Raw genomic sequence first — 18,930 nt, 5'->3', positions numbered from 1 at the left:
GAGGCGGTTTGGACAGGAGGCCCAGCATCTGTCTTCCTCCAGACAGTATTTTTACCATTCGCCCTCACCTTGGGAATATCTCGACATTTGGGGCCGATGCTGGGGAAGGAGGAAAGGCCTGTCACTTGTCAGGAGCATGTGCCCCGCAGTCGGCCGCTTGCCCTGGGCATCCAGGAGCCTTCGTGGGCTCAAGGCCTGCAGAAAGGGTGAATGTGCACAGCCCCAGCCCCTGGGGCCACTGCCTCTGGCCTTGACTTTCAAGGGGTGGAGGACTGCGTGAGGAAACAGGCAGAGGAGGACGAATAACCAGAGACCGAGGAGTCAGGCAGGGTCTGCTGCATCACGAGAGAGGGCTGGGAGCAGAACGCCCAGGCTTCAGAGCCAAACCTCTGCGTCTCAGTCTTAACTCTACTCCTTAGGCACGATGGCAGCAGCCAACTCTTCCGGGTCTCAGTGTCCTCGTCTGTAAAATGGGGACAGCCAGCTCCCTCCGAGTGTTGCTCTGAGGACTAAGTGCCAGGCACGTAGCACGTGCTCGGTGAATGTGAGCGCTGTCAGGGAGCCCAAGGGTGAGGGAGAGGCTGGGGGTCCGCCAGCTGGGACTCCACCCCCAAGCTCGTGGGCTCACCTGTCTTCCCCGATTCCCCTTTCGTACGTAGGCTTGGATTTTAGGGCCCTCGTGCCTTTCACGTTCCAGGGTCTCCAGGAGCCTGCCAGGGAAGAGACTGGTTGGAGTGGGGAACTGTGGATCTGGGACCACTTGGCGTCTAGCTTAAACTCTCTGTGCCAGTTTCCTTATCTGTAAAACGGGGATAAGAAATCATAATTTTTCTACAGTAGGTGGAACACATAGTTCTCTAGTTGTTCTAAACAATGGGTCTATGTTTATAGACTGGAGGTCTACAAATATTTCTCTGTGAATGGCCTAGAGCTGTTATCGGGGCCTCCTGTCCTGCCCCCGGGACCAGCAGGGTTCACCAGCACTGTGTCTCAGTATACTTTGGGGCTTGCCGTGGAGCTGGCTTCTCTGTCCCCGAGTGGGGGCTTCTAGCAGCTCCGCCCAGGCGTTAGCCAAGCTGGAGAAGCTGATCCTGGTGCCCTCTCTGCTGCCCTGGTTTCTGGTTGAGCTTGAGGCTGGAGAAGCATGGACCGACACCGCCCTCTGGTGGCCATCTCTTTAAAAGCAAGGAGAAGAGTGCAGAGACTGCGTGACATTTCAGGTCCACAGCCAAGGGTTTCGGAGTCCCTTTTAGAAAGGGACAAGTTCCTAGGACCAACAGCAGCTTCATGGGGGAAAACACTTCAGATTGCTGACCTCAAGAATAGGAAGCAAATACATTTTTTGTTGTTTTAGGACGTTAGGTTTGTGATCATTTGTGGCAACAGTAATGGGAAACTAACAGAATCGGACTCTGTGTTATGTGAAGCTTTGACCCTTCCACTGAAGATCCCCTCCAGTGGCCTTTGTGTGACACCTGGGAAAACAGTCTGCCCATCAAGGAGTCCCCCCAGCCTCCCCACCTCTTCCCCTTCTCCCCTCCCTCCCTCTCCCTTTCCCCCTCTGTCACTTCTTCCCTCCTTCCCTTCCTCCGTCATCTCTGTGTGAAGAATGCCGGTTGGGGCAGTGGCTCTGGCTGGGATTGGTCACCTATTCCTTATTGCACTCTGGGACTTTTGTGGCAGGTGGTGGCCCCTCTGGGCCTCAGTTTCCTCATCTAGCAAATGGGAGGCAAAGCTGCGTGGTTTTCAAGGTCCTGACCGGCAGGTCCCACCTATGGAACTTATTAAAATGCATTCTCCTGGGCCCGTGTCCCAGAGATTGTGACCTGTGAGCCCAGCTGGGGCTGGGCATCAGTGCTCTTAGGGAGCTTGCTGCACACCCAATTTAGAAAGCAAGCGATCCTGGGATCCAGGTCATGTCCCCAAAGTTATCCCTTGGAAACATGCCACTCAACAGCCTGCTCCTTGGAGCCTGAAGCATAAAATCCCTATTCTGCCACTTCCAAGCTGTGTGACCCGAGACAAGTGCCTGTGCCTCTCTGGGCCTGTTTCCTCACTGTAAATAGGTATTACTAATAGTCTACACTTCAGAGGGCGGTTGTGAGGATTCCACAGTTACTAAGTGCAAGTTGCCAAGAGCAGTGCCTGGCACATAGTAGGTGTGCATGCCTGTTTGCCCCTGAAAAGTACCAGCTGCCCAGCATGGCATTCAAGACCCAGCATACATGCGGCCCCACACGGGGTCTCTCATCGCACCCCATCCACTCTCTGTGCCCCTGTCGGGTTGCGGTCACGTGAGGTGCTCGCGATGGGTCAGGCTGGTGCCTGCCCACTCCATCCGGGTGCCCATCCTCCTCTCCACCTGGATGGCTCTGACTCGCCTTCTGATCCTGCCCTGGGAGCCTCCCTCCGCTGCTGGGTCCCTCCGTGCCTGGCACGTGGTTCGGGAGGTCACGCTTTATCGCCTGACTTCACTGTGGGACTCGTGGCCCCTTGAGGGCGGGGACAGTGCTTTCTTCAGGGCTTTGGAGGCTGCTCAGCACATTTGTGAGGGAGGATTGGCTGTGAGCTCTCCTCTTTACTTTGATTTGTCCTGTGGAAATTGGGGCCACAGCGGTGACTACCCCATGCGTCCCATCCCTGTAAGTCAGCAGTGAGTTGATGCCTCCATGCCTGGCCAAGGACCCCCCTTTCATCTCTGTGTCCCACAGTCAGAGTCACTACACTCACCTGGGTGGATCTTCACATGACCTGCCCTGAAGGCAGATCCTAAGATCTCGGGAAAACACACCTGTTCATTTGTAAACATAGTCACTTAATGTTGAAAGCCAGGCAGCCACTGTTCAGGGAAACCTAATACTTTCCAGAGTTTAAACTTGCAGGTAAAGTTTTTATATATATATATATATAACATTTAACACCAAATATGCTATTTATGTTTAATTTTAAACTCTTTTTAAGATCTGCATGAATTTTGGGAGTCTGTCATTAGGACATATTTTAGATAAAACCTACTTCTTCTCCCCCAATTTTATAAATAGTCAAAAATAATTGAATCCAACTCTCTGAAGAATTTCTCATTGGAGTCCTTAAGAGTTAAGTCTAAGAAAAACAATATGGCTCACTGTATTGTCATTATAAGAGTCTGGGTTCACATCCCCGATGACTGTAAAGGTTGTTTATTACAAACCTCTCAGTAAACAGAACACACTAATATTTCATAAATCAGTACTGGGGTCTTCTGCATGGTACTGGTTCTGTGGGCGTGGTGTTATCAACTCTTGCTTTTTCTACACCCTGTTCTGACTCCAGTTCGGCAGGAGAAACCCACCCAAACCTCCCTGCCCATCGCTCACAGGGGACGATTCCTTTACCAGCAGCACCTCTGTTCCTCACCTGACCCACTCTTCAACACCCTGAAATGTCTCTTATTCTGGGTCTCACTGCCCCAAAGGTCCCACTCTAAGCAGTAAACTCTGTGAAGCACCGGCCGTGAAGCCATGAAGATGCCCGGGTGGGTCCAGCTCCTTAGCTCCTTGGGGATGCTCCTCTGCCCACGTGGACTTTCCTTGCTCCTTTGGAAAGTGAATCCAGCCGGATTCCAAGCCTCTGGGTGCCGTGTCCTCACCTTAGGGCGCCCACAATGCCGCCAAAGCCCCAACCAGCCACCACCGAGACAGGACTCACTGGACTGTTGAGGACAGACTAGAAGCTGGGCGGGGCACCGGGGCTGGGGCTTGTCGAGGGGACATGGCAGCTACAGGAAGAGACTGCGGTGGCCCGAGGCGACAGATGGCCTGGGCGTGAAGGTGTCCGAGAGGCAGCACAGAGCTGGGTTCAAAGCCAAGCTTCCGGTCCGCCTGCCGGTTGGAGTCCCAGCCTCTCCATGTACCATGTGTGTGATGTTAGGTCACTTCGTGCCTCTTTGCCTTGGTTTCCTCATCTGGGCAATAACTGTCCCCACCTCCTGGGGCGGGGCTGTCAAGATTTAGGAAGTTCTCTCTTGTCAAGTCTGTGACACCATGTGAGGGACAGTCATCTGTCATCTGTCATCCCTCACTATCCCTGGGGACTCAGGCGCCAAGAAATGAGCCTCCTCCCGAGGTCTCTGGGTGGCTCCAGCTCCAAACCCCACGAAATCATGCACTTAACTCCACCCCCACTATCGATCCCCTTCCCAGATGGAGTCCTCAGCTTCCCGCCTCCCTGCACAGGCTCCCGGCTCCCTAGGCCTCTGCTCCGCCCTCTCTTCTCTGATTGGAGGAGCCTCTTGTCTCCTTTGGGCCTCATCTGAGGAGCCTGGGGGCTCCTCCAAGAAAAACCACCACTTCTGACCTGGTGAGAAGATCCAAAGGCTGGACCGCAGCCTGCTGGACCCCAGCCCTCGGTCTTCCTAACTCTGGGGCATTTGGTTGAGATTTTTTTTTTAATCAGAGTGAACAGGATTGGGTGGTTTTCCTATCTCTTTCCAGAAAGGGAGAAAGGTAGAATGGAACTCTCCACCGTGCAGATCACACGAGGAAGATTCTGGCAGCTACTCCCTGCATCCCTGAACCCCAGCGTTCGGCCCCTAAGGCACCCACATCATGGGGAATATTCTTGGTGGTGGAGTGAACAAGGTAGGTGGATTTGCATTGGGATAGGCTGCAGCCAGGTTTCCTAACATCGCTGGAGGCCCTGGGCTGCCTGCCTGCCCTCCTGACCGTCCCCAGGGGCTCCCAGTCCAGCCCTGGGCCTCAGGGACTGAGCTGATGGAATTTGGCCACGAGGCTTGCTTGGGTTGTGGAATCATTTTTATTGTCAGTACAAAAGAGCAACACTTCGGAGATGATCAGCTAGGAAAAAAGACAGGTTGGTTGTATTAAAAAACATAAAGTACAAAACTGTTAACCAAAAATAAAATAAAAGAATATTTAAAAGCATTCCTGTTAAGTGCTGGGACTTAGAAAATAAAACAAAAATACAGCTCCTTAGACCTAGGACACTGGGCTATAAAAAGATGGGCCCAGGATGCTGGGAGGAGGCATTCCTGTTCGCTCCTTGGTGTGGCTAAGCTTCCGGGTGTGGCGTGGTCACCCCGGCCTGGTGATGCTGGCTGGGTCTGTCCCCACGGACAGTTCTGGGGCCCAGATCAGCCCGTTTCCTCCGTCTGAGTGCAGGCAACTGATGGGTGGGCTTCCTGCTCTCTGAGGCATCAATGTCCTGCCGTGTCTCTCCTCTTCTGCAACTCCCATCCCTGTCCCCAAGGGGCAGCCCTGGCCAGTAGCATCTCACAGGTCCATGGATGTTAGGTCGGAAGTCTGCTTGCCTTCCTCGGCAGGTTTGCTGGCCAGCTACGTGGAAGAAAAGAAACCCAAGATGGGATGCTCGTGAGCACCAAGCCACTCACGAGGGCCCCAGAGCTGACCCCTCCCAAAGCCAGTGAGCCTGAGCTGATGGGACCAGAGAGAGGCTGTGCCGTGCAGTGGCTGGAGCACAGGCTTTGCTGTTTCGTGGACCATGTGAACTTGGGCAAGTCTCTTACCTAATGCTGTGAGCCTGACAAAATCCTCACGGGGAGAGTGGGCGGTCAGATGGGATCGTGTCTGGGAAGGGCTTGGCGTGGCGCCTGACCCAGTGCACGCCCACAGGGAAGCTGCCATCCTCACAGCAGCTGAGCCCTGCTTTAGTAGCACCCCGAGGACAAGCATGTCCATGGTGCCTTCATCTTGAGCAAAGACCGACAAGTAGCAATGGGACACGGGACTTGAAAAGGCAGGGCTTGGAAACTAACTTTTAAATAGTAGGATTTTGTACTAGCAGTTGAATAGGAAAGTTCCTCCAAAAGAATGGAAACAGCACTTTTAGCCGCCCAAGACAGTGGGCTGTGGTGGCTCTGTGACAGGAGCACCAAAGGGCGATTTAGGCAAAGGATAGCTCCTGGCTCTGAGGTCCCAGGGGCCCTGCTCAGCCTCTGGCTCATTCCTACAGCCCAGCTGGGCTCTGTCCTGCTCAGGGGAGCCACCTGGGGCCCAAGAGGAGAACTGCACCCTGGGCATTTCCAGCCAGAGTCCCCACCCCAGGGGGCCCTGCCCACGCCTCCCTGGGAGTGACCACGTGTGACCACAGGCATATACACACAGGTACACCGTTCACATGCACCCCGTTCACATGCACCCCCATTTCCTCCTCTCTCCTTGTTGCCCTCTTCCCTTCCTCCCCCCACACCCCCTTCCTTCTGGGTCTGGGTGTGGGTCTGGGTGCTCACCATCGTCTTGAAGAACTGATTTACTTTCTTCCGCTTGAGCGTCTTCTTGTCGCCATCGGACAGAGGGAGGAAGGTCTGGCTGAGGCGGGGCGACGAGTTGGCCTCATCCATCCCGGGCACGCCGGCCACCGAGAGCGTGAGGGCTGCAGGAGACGCAGGAGGGCGAGGAGTGGCCGTGAGCGGTGGGCGGAGAGGCAGTGCCGGGGGACGGGAAGGGTGACTCGGGGACAGACAGGAGGCAGGCGGGGCCCAGAGACAGAACCCGGGAGAACAGACCCTGGGGCTGGGCAGGAGGTGGGAGGCCGGCTTCCACCCACGCTGGGGCTGTCCAGGCTGTCTGTCCACTCCGCCGAGGCCTGCCCAACCCGCAGACTGGGGCCGGCAACCTGGCCCAATCAAGGCCTCATCCAAGGGCTTCCGGGCTGGAAACAAGGGCCGGGCGGGGACCCCCAGCACTGGGACCCTGCCTTCCTCTGCGTGGAGGCCTGCATCACTCTGGACCTCAGGATTTACTGGGAATCCATACATCACACCAGGTGGTCCTCAGTTAGCCAGGGCCTCCTGGGGACCAGAAGTCGGCCCCGGGCAAGTCTCTAAGCCCCGTGTTTCCTGTGGGGGCCTGGAACACTATTTCGAGAACTTACGACCCCCACCCCCACCTTATAGTTGCAGAGTGTTTGGTGCATAGATACTTCGTATTTCCCCCTCATTCATCGTCTGGGGAGGAGGCCAGCAGGGTACAGATGCCCTTTGCTAATTCACAGAGGGGGTTCTAGAAACTTGACCGGGGACGTGGTCTTCCCAAGGGCATTCAGTCTGGCATGTGGCAAGTCTCTGTGCCGGCCACTCTGTGCTGGGCTGTGTGCTAACTGCCTCTCCTTCTTTGTCTCACTTAAGCCTCAGCACATACCTATGAAATGGCTCATGTGATTAGCCCATTGTGTGGATGAGGAAACTGAGGCCCTGAGAATGTCAGTCCCCTGCCTGTCCTGTCTACTAAGTAGTGGAGGCCCTGGGAACCGTGCCCCGAAGCACTGCCCAGCCTCCCCAGGCAGGACACCCCCACACGGCTCTGGTGTTTGACCTGGTACATGGCCATTTCACTCCTGTCCTCTCAGCAGGCCTCACAGCACCCTTGAGGTCTGTGCTCTTACCCCTGTGTCCTCAAGGTCACAACCGAGGGTCAGGGAGGTTTGTGACTCCGAGCTGGGGGCCGTACGGGGCAGGCAGCACCAGGCAGCACCATGGTTGGAGATGTTTCCCCCCGGCCCCTGCCCTTGGGGAGGGCGGGACTCCAGGTTCTTGGTGTTGGAAGACAAGGAAGACACAGCTGGGACAGCTTCACCCACATAAGGGGTGGGTGTGGGGAGAGCTCAGAGAACAGGGTGGGGGGTGCTGTGAGCAAGCCTCTTAACCCCCGTATGCTTAGCCCACTTTGCTGTGTAGACATGGTTCTGGTCTATCCTCCATCCCCAGGCTGGTGGCCCCCACTACCTCTATAACCTCTGCTGGTGGTGGCGGGGTGCATACCTGGGATGGTGGGCATGGACTGGCTGGCGAAACTCATCTGAGACAGGATGGATGCCCTGGGGGCGACGGCCACATGCTCCGAAAGGTTGGTGTCACTCATGAACTCATGCTTCCTGGAAAGCTGGATGAATATAACACACACACACACACACACACACACACACACACACGCGGACACACACATACACGCGCGCGCACACACACACACACCCCCCACAGAGACTTAGCATGAGGTATTTCTGGGTTGTGCAAAGTCAGTGTTTAGGGCTTGACATGGTTTCTATGGACCCAAGCCCAAGTTCATTTATTCCATTTTGTATCACACTCCATGCCAGTCTGCCATGTATGATTGCACAGGTTGCATACTATACAACTCCAATGTGTGTGTCAAGGTGGAGGTCATTCACTTAGACTGCTGTGTGAATGATACCCCCTAGAATTGTAAAATACAGTCTTATTTCCAGCCTTCTCTTCCTGGCCTCTGAGGCCAACTGGGAAGTTTCTGGAAGATTCTTTCATCACTGGAAGACATCTCAGCTGGCCCCTTGCTCTCTCATCTGGCAGGACAGTAAATAATCTCTCCTCATCCCAGGCTCCTAGAATGCTTTCAACAATCCTCTCTTTCAGGGGGAAGCTAGGGTTGAACCCAGGAGTGTCTGGCACCAAGTGTCATATTAAATAGTTATTAGTTTATAAGACAAAAACTCTTAAAGTCAGGGCAGTGAGAATTTCATCTCTGCATCCCCAGCTGGGATCCCAGTCCACTGGAGGAGCTTAGGTTGGGGACAGAGAGCAGAGAGATAGAAACACCTGCTCCCCACCCCAGGAGGGCTGTTCTCCCATTCAGCCGGCGAGACAGGCGGCTTCTCCCAAGCCTTGCAGAGCCCTTTGTGATGGTAGAAAGGACACGGCGACAGCCCGGGTTCAGATCCTGGCTCTGTCACATCTGGGCTGCGTGGGCGCCGGCAGCACTTCACCTCCCTGCCTCTCAGACGCCACCTCTGTAACCCCACCTCACTGTGAGAGTGAGGCTCGAGCGGGACCACATCTGAGCCCCCGGTACCCTGCCGGGCGTGCATGGAGATTTGCCAGTGGCTCACTGGAAAGGCATCCGGCCTCGGAGGCTCACCCGCTTCAGGCCCGACTCTGCTGCAGCCTTCTCGTCCGCAAACACCACGCTGCTTCTCTTGGCCCTCTTCTTGGACCTCCGTAGCTTGACCTCTGGCAGGGTGCTCCCCGGGGAGATCGGCTCCTCCTGCTCCGCTTTTGGAGTCCTGGGAGGCACTAGTTCCAAGTCGAAGCTGAATGGCAGTGGAGATAGCAATAGAAACTGCAGTTAGAGCTTCAGTGGAACTGTCTTGCAGGGACCCAGGCTGACCGAGCCGTCACAACAGGGTCTGGGGGTAGGTCAAGGTCAGCTCTCCTGGCAGAGTTTGGAAAGACACTTGTGTAATTGGCAAACATTCAAAGTGCAGGTTAAAATAAAACTGAAGGCAATGAGCCATCACTTTTTGGTGATGAGGAGAGAAAATGGGCTAAACCTATGGATCTGAATTCAAATCTGTGTCACTTTTTAGGTGAATGACTTTGGGCAAATCACTCAGCCTCTCTGAGCCATGATTTCCTTTTCAGTAAATGGGGGTGTTTGCAGTGACCCTGCAGAGTGGCCATGAGATGAGGTCGAGGACCCTTTGCACATTCTTGACCTGGGGAGAGTGCTCGATTCACGGTGTGTTATTACAGTAGTTGAGTTGGGCAGGGCAGAGCAGAGGGCTCCAGGAAGGTGGAAAGGGGAAGCTTTTCTTGGGGTGAAGAGGGGAACCCCGACAGAGGTACAGGTAGGTACAGGGGGAGGAGCTCTGGGGTGGGGAGTTGGGAGGCACGGAGCCCCAGCAGAGGTGAGAAGATGAGTGGGTCAGGCTGGCTGATGGAGATCACTGGACTGGGAGTCTGCGGGCTGTGGGTGAGTCCTGCTGGGTCCTCAGGAAAAGCCACTGAATCTCTCTGGGCTTTGACTGGTCCCCTAACAGTGGCTCCAAGCCCCATAGGGTAGTTCTGAGGGTTCTCATGAGGCCCAGGTGGGGAAAGGCTTTGAAAAAGAAGGGCAGGAGGTGGCAGAAGGGCAGCCCTGGGGACAGAAACGGGGAGACTCGGGGAGGCTTTGCTGGGGGCTGGGAGGGGGCAGCGGGCAGGGGCTGCCTGGGGCGGGGACTGACCTCTCGGAGGCTGACTTGCTGGGCGTGCTGCAGTCGGAGTTCATGGAAGCCATGGAGATGATGGACATCTGCCTGTAGGAGCGCAGCATGGACCGGGGGCGGCCCACCCGCCTGTCCTCGAAGTCGGGCTGTGGGCAGGAGAGCAGGGTGGTTAGCAGCCAGGCCTGAAGTCGGGTGGAGGCCAGGGGCATGTGGCCTCCACCTTCCTGCTGCCTTCCTGGTCCACCTGGCCAGGCGGAGCTGGGGGACAGAGCAGGACATCAGGACAAAAATGTCCTGGCTGGCTGAGGCTAAGGGGTTTAACAAAGAATCTGTCAGGCCTTTATTCCTGGTTTCTGGGAGGTATGTCTAAATCCTTGCAATTTCCCCACTTATAGGAGTGCCTTTGTTTTTCATAGTGGCTCCTTTACGCTGATGAGAAGATTCAGGATGGGAGCTGGCCAGAAAGCCCAACCTTGTGATTACAGGGCTGGGACTCTGAGCCAGACAGAATCAGCTCAGCCTCTGGGGAGAGAAGGGAGACTGGAGATTCATTTCAGTCACATGGCCAGTGATTTGTTCAGTCATGCCTATGTAATGAAACCCCAATAAAAACTCCAGACCTTAGGCTAAGGTGAGCTTTCCTGGTTGGTAATCGCACATGGACGTACGGGTAGGGCAGACAAGGTGATGGGTCCTGATTACTCAGGAGCTGTGCATTTGGGACCCTCCCAGATCTCACCCTATACATCTCTTGGTTTGGCTGATCCTGATTTGTTTCCTGTATAATAAAACTGTACCCATAAGGACAGCTGTCCCTCAGTTTCCACGGGGAAATCCGTTCCACGACGCCCAGGATACCAGAATCCATGGATGCTCAAGTCCCTTGTATATTTGCCTATAACCTATGCACATCCCCTCGTATACTTTAAGTCATCTCTAGATTACTTATAACGCCTAAAACTATGAGAACGCTAGGTAAATAGTTGTAGATACAATGTAAATGTGAGGTAAATAGATGCCAGCACAGCAAATTCAAGTTTTGCTTTTTTTCTGGATTTTTTTTTCCTGAAACATTTTCGATCCTCGGTTGGTCAAATCTTCAAATAGTGAATCCACAGATACCAAGGGAGGGCTGACTTCTTGAGTTCTGTGAAATGGTCAGACCTGAAGGAAGGGTGGGAATCTCTAAATGTGTAACCGGTTGGTCAGAGGTGCAGGTGGCCTGGGAACCCTGGTGTCTGAAGGGAGGGGAGTCTTGTGGAGGACTTTGTCCTTATCTATGCAATGTGACCCAGCTCTGGGTAGTGACCATCAGAATCACATTGGGATGTCACGCAGGGAGTGTTGGAAGAGGGAACTTGTCTCGTGGAAAAGCTCTTAGACCAGAAGATGAGAGACCTAAGTTCACCTCTACGATCCTCCAGTAACTCACTTCCCATCTCTGGACCTCGATTTTCCCATTTGTAAAGTCAGAGGATTGGGCCAGGTGGCCTCTAAGGGATCACACAGCCTTGACATTTTATAACTCCACTGTCTGGGGAAGAGGATAAAGATGTCCTGTGAGCATCAGGCCAACAGCGTTTTGAGGCCGTGGAGTCTATTAGTGGCCAACAGAGCCAGGTGCAAATTCCGACCGCATGCACTTGTTCCGTAGCCTTTGGCAAGTAAATTAACACACTGGAATCTCCAGAAGAGATAGGAGGGGTTAAAGACCATTCCCAGGCTTGTTGTGAAAACTAAAAGACCTAAGCGCTTAGATCAGATAGGCACGTAGTAGGTGCTTCACGGTGCCTTGAGTGCTAAGGGTTCCATCTGTAGCTGGTGTTTATCTGGGGTGACTTCTGAGGGACCAAGTTTACAGAAAGGGTCTCTGGATTGAGCCTAGCTCTGCTGGCCCTCAGGCCCATCTCTTCGAGGGCAGGTTCCTTTGCTCTGGTCTCATGGTCCTCTCTGCCTCACCCCACCCATGTCACCCCTCCCGGCCATGGGGACCACCCGTACCATCTCTCTGACACCGTACTCCTTCTCCACCTTCACTTTCAGATTCTTGAAACATTCCTCCATCCGGTCGTGGAAGGGCCGCAGATTTTCTGACACCCGTTTCTCATGGATCTTAATCCCAGCTCCCAGGAAGGGGATCTGGAGAGAAAGGTGGTAAACGATGAGCCAGAGGCTGGCTACCTGGCCTCTGTGAACAGACCACCAAGGATCACCAGGCACTGAAGAAAATTCTCCAGTATAAAAGACAGAGAACAGAACAAACAGATAGGAAAAAAAGCAAAAAGGGAGGAAGGAAGAAAGGAACAAAGGAAGGAAGAAAAGAATGAATGGACTGAGCTGGAAGAAACAGAGTATGAAAAGAGCTTAAGAAAGCATTATTTTAAAAAAATTAATATATAGAAACAGAAAAGATTTTTTATCCAAGACAAAGATTTTATTTAAAAAAGAAAGAAAGGATAATGGAAATGCTACATATAAAAACTCGATTAGCAGTTGATATAATTTTATCTGTAGAACACCCAAAAGAAAGTGGAAAGAATTTGACTTATAAAGTGAATTTGATAAGTGAGGTTACTGGATACAAGGTAAACATACCAAAAAAATTCGATTATATTGACAGAAAGAAAAATTTTAAAAACAATACCATTTATAATAGAATTGAAACCATCAAATACCTAAAAACAAATCTAATACAGTATTTGGAAGACCTTTACAATGAAAACTAGAAAACTTTGCTGAGTGAAATGAAAGAACTAAATAAAAGGAGATTCCATGTTCATGTGTTAGAAGATTCGACATTAAGACAGCAACTCTTCCCAGATTAACCTACATATTTAATACATCCCTAATCAAAATCTCAATGTGTTTTGGAGGGTGTGTGAAAACTGGCAAGCTGATTTAAAGATTTATATGGAAATACGAAGGATTGGAAGAACTAAGATAAATTTGAAAAAAAAATTTGCAGAACTCTCATTACCAGCTCTCAAGACTTACTGTAAAGCTAGAGTAACTAAGACAGGATGGTACTGGTACAAGCATGGTCAGACAGACCAATGGGATAGAATAGAAATTCCAGAAACAGACTGACACACATGTGATCACCTTATGTCAAAGCTGGGGGAAGTAACAGCCTTTTCAACAAATTCCAACAGTGCTGGAATAATTAGAAATCTGTATAGGAAAAAAACTGATCCTGGGGGGGAGGGTATAGCTCAGTGGTAGAGTGCGTGCTTAGCACACACAAGGTCCTGGGTTCAATTCCCAGTACCTCCATTAAAAATAAATGAATAAATAACCTAATTATTCTCCCCACCCCCCAAAAAGAAAAATTTATCCTTTACTTCACGTCAGTCAAAATGGAGCATATACTAAGTGTATAGGATAAAACAATAAAATGTAAGAGAGTATCGTTATGATCTTGGGGTAGCCAGAGATTTCTTAAAGCGGACACAAAAATGGTAATCGTTAAAAAATGGATAAATTGAACCTCATCAACATTATAAACTTCCATTCTCCAAAATACACCATTAAGAAAGTAAACAGACAAGCCACAGACCGAGTGAAGACATTTGCAATACATATATTTGACGAAGGATTCATATCTAGAATATATATATACATAGATAGATGCCTATGAATTATTAATAAAAAGACAATTCGGTTAATAACATAAAAGATTTGAACAAACATTTCACAGAAAGGTTATTCAATTAGCCAATAAACACACGAAAAGGCAACGAACACCCTTGCTCAGGAAGGAAAAGCAAATTTAAATTACACTGAGGTACCACCCCACAACCACCGGAAAGACTAAAAGGAAAGACTCACATTGGCATGTGTTAGTGAGGATGTGGAGCGACTCAGACTCACAGAAGTTGCTGGTGGGAGTGTAAATTGGTCACCCACTTTGGAAAACTGCTTCTTGGTCTCCAGTAAAATGCCAAACAGGCCATGTGTGACCCAGGCGGACAGTGAGGGCACTGAGTGCTTATGTCCATCAAAAGACATAAGTAAGAATGCTTGGACAGCTTTTTTCATACCATCTCGAACCTGAAAACCACCCACCATCAACAGGAGAATGGATACATAAATTGGTGTTATTGGTAGACTGTACTGCCACACAACGGGTAACGCTTGGGAACAAAAAAGAACTCCCCTTACATGTACGCAACAACCTGGATAAATCTCAAGGCGTTATGTTGAACAGAAGCAGCCAGGCACCCAGCGGTACATACTGTATGTCACATCCAATGCCTGTGACCTGTTAGGGCTCCCTGGGGCACCCCAGAAATATTGGAGGGAGGAAACCAATCAAAGCTGGGTCTTCCTGCTCCCCAAGCTTGCGGGGGCGGGGCACGATCATTATCTGAGTATTAACAGGTGTGATGACCTCGGAAGGCTGGGGCCCTCAGGGATGTCTGGGTTTCCCAGGTGGCTCCAGGTAAGAAGGGAGAGAAAATTCCAGACACACAGAATGCATTCAGGAGAATGTGTCTGTGCAGGGCTTGGTGCTCAGTGTTTCATTTTTAAGGCCTCACTTTGCATAAATTGGCAGAGGCAGAGAAGGACCTGAATTAGGAATCCTTATTTTAAGAAAAGAGGCTGCATCCGGTGCTTCTCATTCTCTGATTTCCCTAGAGTAACAAGAACTCCGGCCCACAGTAGTGTGCTTTTCTCTGCACTGTGACTGGCGGCTGCAGGGCTGCCCTCTGCTCAGGACTCGCCCTCCTCCAGCCCCCTCCGGAGCCCACCCTGGGTGCTGGTGGTCGTGGAGAGCAGGGACGCGTCTGAGGAGGGGTGGCTGCAGGCCTGGATGGGGAGCCTGGTCCTCCAGGTGCCTCTGGGGGAAGGAGGGGGTCTCCTGGGTTGTTCCTTCTCCAGGGAGTGGGAGAGAGCAGGAGAGAGATGGAGGGAGAGAAAACACAGGAGACGGGGCCAGAGAGAGAAGCGGCCAAGGAGGGAGGGCAGTGGAGAGAGAAGAGGGAGGGAAGGGAGCCAGGAGAGAGGTGTGAGGGGGCGTCGGCAGAGCGAGGCAGCAGTCGGAGAGGGGAGGGGAAGCAGCAAAGGACTTCAAAGAGGAGAAAGACAGAGACAGACACTCAGGAAGAGTCAGAGAGAAGGAGCAGGGAAGGAAGGCACGGGGGCCAGGAGGGGGGCATGCAGGGAAGACTAGCAGACAGCGGGAGAGAGCAGGGGGCTGGGAGGACGGTCCTTCCAAGGCGCCAGCTCAGCTCCAGCCGGGAGAGCAGAGCAGTTCCTGCCGGCCACCGCCTCCGCCACCACAGGCCCTTAGACCCCAAACCCACCAAACCACGGCCTCGATTATTTTCAAAACCTGATATCCATCTGAGCATTATCTGCAACAAACTGGGTCAGCCTTACAAGGAGGAGATGTGGGGGTGGGGGCCGAAGTCTCCTAGTATCTGATTGGCGGGTGCCGGGTGTGGGGGGAGGTGATGGTAGGTGTATGGGAGCCCGGCTTGCATTTCAGTCCCACTGGGGGAAGCCACCTCCTGAATTCTACAACCAGTACAGCCGTCTTTGCAACGCACAGCACAGCACAGCATTGCTGCCCTGCCCGGCCCCCACCTGTGCAGCACCCCGAGGGGGCCGTGCCCCAAATTCTGGTTCCAGGATGTGCCTGCTCAGGTGAAGAGAGAGTCAGAAGAAAGGGCAAAAGCCAAAGGGCAGGAGAATAGGTGAAACTCGGCCACACCAGCCAGAGGCTAGCAGAGGGCGCGCGAGCCAGGGCCGGGGAAGGAGGGAGGCAGGGCTGGCTCTGCCCAGTCCGGCTCTTCTTTACCTGCCACGCAATCAGGTCCTTGAGGCGGCTCAGCTTGTCCTGGTCCTCGGGGTGGTCCCTGCTGTACTCTTCAGTGAAGAAGGCCTAGGAGGACAGACAGTTCCTTTGGGGTCACCCCACAACCCATCTCTCTGGCACTGGGAGAGGATTCCATTTGCAAGGGCCAGGAAAGAGGCCATTCCTGTTTGGATGGGGCCACAGTCAGGCACCTGTAGGGCCTCAAATCAGTCCCCACTGGGGATGGGACACAACGTCCAGGGAAGTAGCACTTAAAGTGGGGTCTCTGGACTGGCAGCCGCAGCAGGCATCACTGGGAACCTGGCAGAGATGCACACTCTCGGGCCCCACCCAGACCCACAGAATCAGAATCTCTGGGTTGGAGGTGGGGTGGGGTGGGGGTGGCTGTGTGTTAAGAGCCCCGGAGGGGATTCCGCTGCACATTCAGGGCATTGTCCCCGGGGAAAACTCAGTGAGGAACTTCCCCCAGTGGGCTCTCCTGCCCACCTTCCCACTTCCCTCATTGTGTGTGGCCTCAGCAGCCCCAGCTCTTTCTGGGGCCCATGTTCTCAGTGTGTACGCACATATATACAGACATATCTTATCCAACTCTCAAGGCTGAACAAAGGTTACCAGTGATGACTATCTGGGGTATCCAAGGGTACCTGGAAGGACTGACTGGGTGACTAGAATTACTGTCCCTGAATTATACTATTGTGTTGTATTCTTAGTTTTACATCAATGGATGATGTAGGGAAGATAATAAGGAATTCATCACGAGGTTTATAAAGAATGATGAGTCCATTTTTTTTCAAAACCTCAATGTCCCATTAATGCATGGCCTAGGAGAAAACCGAATGAAGACTTTCTGTTCTACTTCAGTGTTGGAAAAAGCTAAGTCCCCTCACCAAAAGAAATTATTATTTACCCCTAAGTGAAAAATGTGATTCATATAACTGATGGCCTTTCCCTTTTTGCCATGGACACCAGGAGGCTCAAAAATGAAATCTGTGCCTGAAATGTGTGGGGATTTCTGGAGGGCTTCTATGACCTGGATATCTAGATTATAACTCCTCCTTTGGAGTTGATCTCCTATCCCTTCTATATGTTCACAGATTCTGGGTTGCATTTCTTCTCATTTATAGACGGCATTTGTACCATCTATAGAAGAGATGTCTTCACATGGGTGGCACATGCCTTACTTCGTGGCTCTTGACTTTAACGGTCTGTCTCCTGGTCATCCCAGAGCCCTTCCTTGCCAGAGGCACCTGGATGTGCCCAGTGGGACAAGGGGCCTTTAGGACCCTGCTCCTTCCTGCCGCAGCACAGAGCATGGCACTGAGGGTGCGGAGGAGGCGAGAGTGAGGCTACAGAAACTCTGGAAGGTGTATGAGGTCCAAGCAAGCTGATGCGTCCCTCTGAGGGACAAACACCCGCAGTAAGATGAGTGGCCTGCGGCGGTGTCTGCCCCGGGCCTTCCTGCCCCTGCTCTGCCCCAACCAGGGCCTCACCTTCTCGTACTTGGCGAACCCTCCCATGACAGCAGGGTCCACGATCCCGTTCAGGAGCATGGAGAGCGGGTTGATGGGGAGGCTCTCGTCGCTCTGGTACTGGTTTATCATCACCAGGATCTTCTCGTTGGCCGCGGACATGGTTTCGATGGCGTTCTCCAGGGGGCTGATTGTGCTCTGTTGGAAAACGAGATCACCGAGGAGAGAGGGCCTTAGCAGGTCGCTTCAAAAACAGATGTAATTATTGGTACTGACTTCACTTGGGGTTGGAATTCAAAAGAGGCAAAGCTCCCCTCGGGGCTGTAGCAGGCTCTTGTAACGAAAGAGCTCGGGAGGGCCGTCTGCTGTCTGGGGAGAAACAGGCTGAATTTCTGCTTAGTGAGAAAGGGGTGTCCCTGGGGAGACGGCGGCCAGACGTGTCAGGGACTTGTGGGGTTTCAGAGGCTGTGCATCTACTATGTGTGAACACTTAGCCGGATGGATTAGAGCAGCGGGTGGTATGATCACCCAGCCTGGCCCCGAGTAGGTCCTAAGATGAAGTGCTGGTAGCCAGGTCCCCTTGCAATCAAGTGGTCCTTCATACTCTGCAAAGGCATTTCCCCACATTACCCTTTTCAGTCCCCTTAGGAATCCTTTGGGCAGCATAAAATAGGCATATTATTACAACCTACTTCTGCCACTGATCACTTGGGCAGTTCAGGTCCCATCTTTGGGCTTCAGTCTTCTCATATGCAAAATAATTCAGCTGGGTGAGAACTAGAAATGGGGTGCACACTGGAGATCTGTGGGCCACGCTGGATTTTACCCAGCACGTGAGTTCTAATTTATTGTTGCTACTATTATTATTAATTCAACTGGAGGGAGCTTCCCACAGCTTCCACCACTCCCCGTTGTCTTAAGGTGACAGTTTCCCATATTTATGTTATCTTCCTGGGCTCTGGAGGTACTTGAATTTGTAGCTCTTGGACTAAATGACCTCCAGAGTGTCTTTCGGCTCTGAAATTCCATCGTATTTCAATCTCTGTTTTACAGATTAGAAGACTAAGGCCAGAGATACACTGTGTTTATCCAACATCACCTAACTCCTTGCTTTGGGTCTCTGACCTCCCTCCCCCAGCTCAGGGCTTCTTGTAAAGGTTACATATTCTTGGGGCCGAGAACAAGGAAATACCCCCCCCATAAGCAGAACTTACACTTGAATCCCATCAGAAAACACCTCTCTGTACAAACAGTCCTGTAGTCATGACAGTTCATGAAAGAAACAAGAAGGGCAAGACACAATTTCTGTAACACAAAAGCAACTGCTTATGGGTTTTGCCTATTAACTGAGTGACTGCTTGATGGATTCACTTCATTAATAACTATTCTTGAGCATCAATTATGTGCCAGGGACTATACTTTGCACTCAGAGGTGTGGCAGGGAACAAAGCAGGCAAAAATCTGTCTTCCTGGAGCTCACAGTCTAGAGGAGCTTATATCCTAATGTCACTATATTTAAAATTCTAGATATTAAAAATAAACATACAGGCAAATGATGTGATCTGTTAGGAGGTTATCGGTGCTTTGAAGAGAAGTACCGTGGTGGTGGGGGCAGGGGATGGGAACTGCAGGGAGCGCAGGCAGGGATCCCCTCAGTTTGCCTAC

General features: G+C 52.1%; 1 protein-coding gene across 1 annotated transcript in view; it reads right to left on the bottom strand.

Annotated features, from left to right (window-relative positions):
- Positions 1–4,775: 4,775 nt before the first annotated feature.
- Positions 4,776–18,930, bottom strand: part of DOCK2 (dedicator of cytokinesis 2) — a 371,400-nt gene continuing 357,245 nt past the window's right edge. The window contains exons 45-52 of the mRNA XM_010980444.3: positions 17,287–17,463; positions 15,779–15,862; positions 11,977–12,114; positions 9,994–10,121; positions 8,907–9,078; positions 7,778–7,898; positions 6,248–6,390; positions 4,776–5,333 (exon numbers count right to left, since the gene is read on the bottom strand). Of these exons, the coding sequence (XP_010978746.3) occupies positions 5,271–5,333; positions 6,248–6,390; positions 7,778–7,898; positions 8,907–9,078; positions 9,994–10,121; positions 11,977–12,114; positions 15,779–15,862; positions 17,287–17,463 (1,026 nt within the window). The 3' untranslated portion in view covers positions 4,776–5,270. The remainder of the gene's footprint in view (positions 5,334–6,247; positions 6,391–7,777; positions 7,899–8,906; positions 9,079–9,993; positions 10,122–11,976; positions 12,115–15,778; positions 15,863–17,286; positions 17,464–18,930) is intronic.

Source organism: Camelus dromedarius, chromosome 27, assembly GCF_036321535.1.
Source record: "Camelus dromedarius isolate mCamDro1 chromosome 27, mCamDro1.pat, whole genome shotgun sequence".
NCBI lineage: Eukaryota > Metazoa > Chordata > Mammalia > Artiodactyla > Camelidae > Camelus > Camelus dromedarius.
This window is presented reverse-complemented; position numbering and strand designations above follow the sequence as displayed.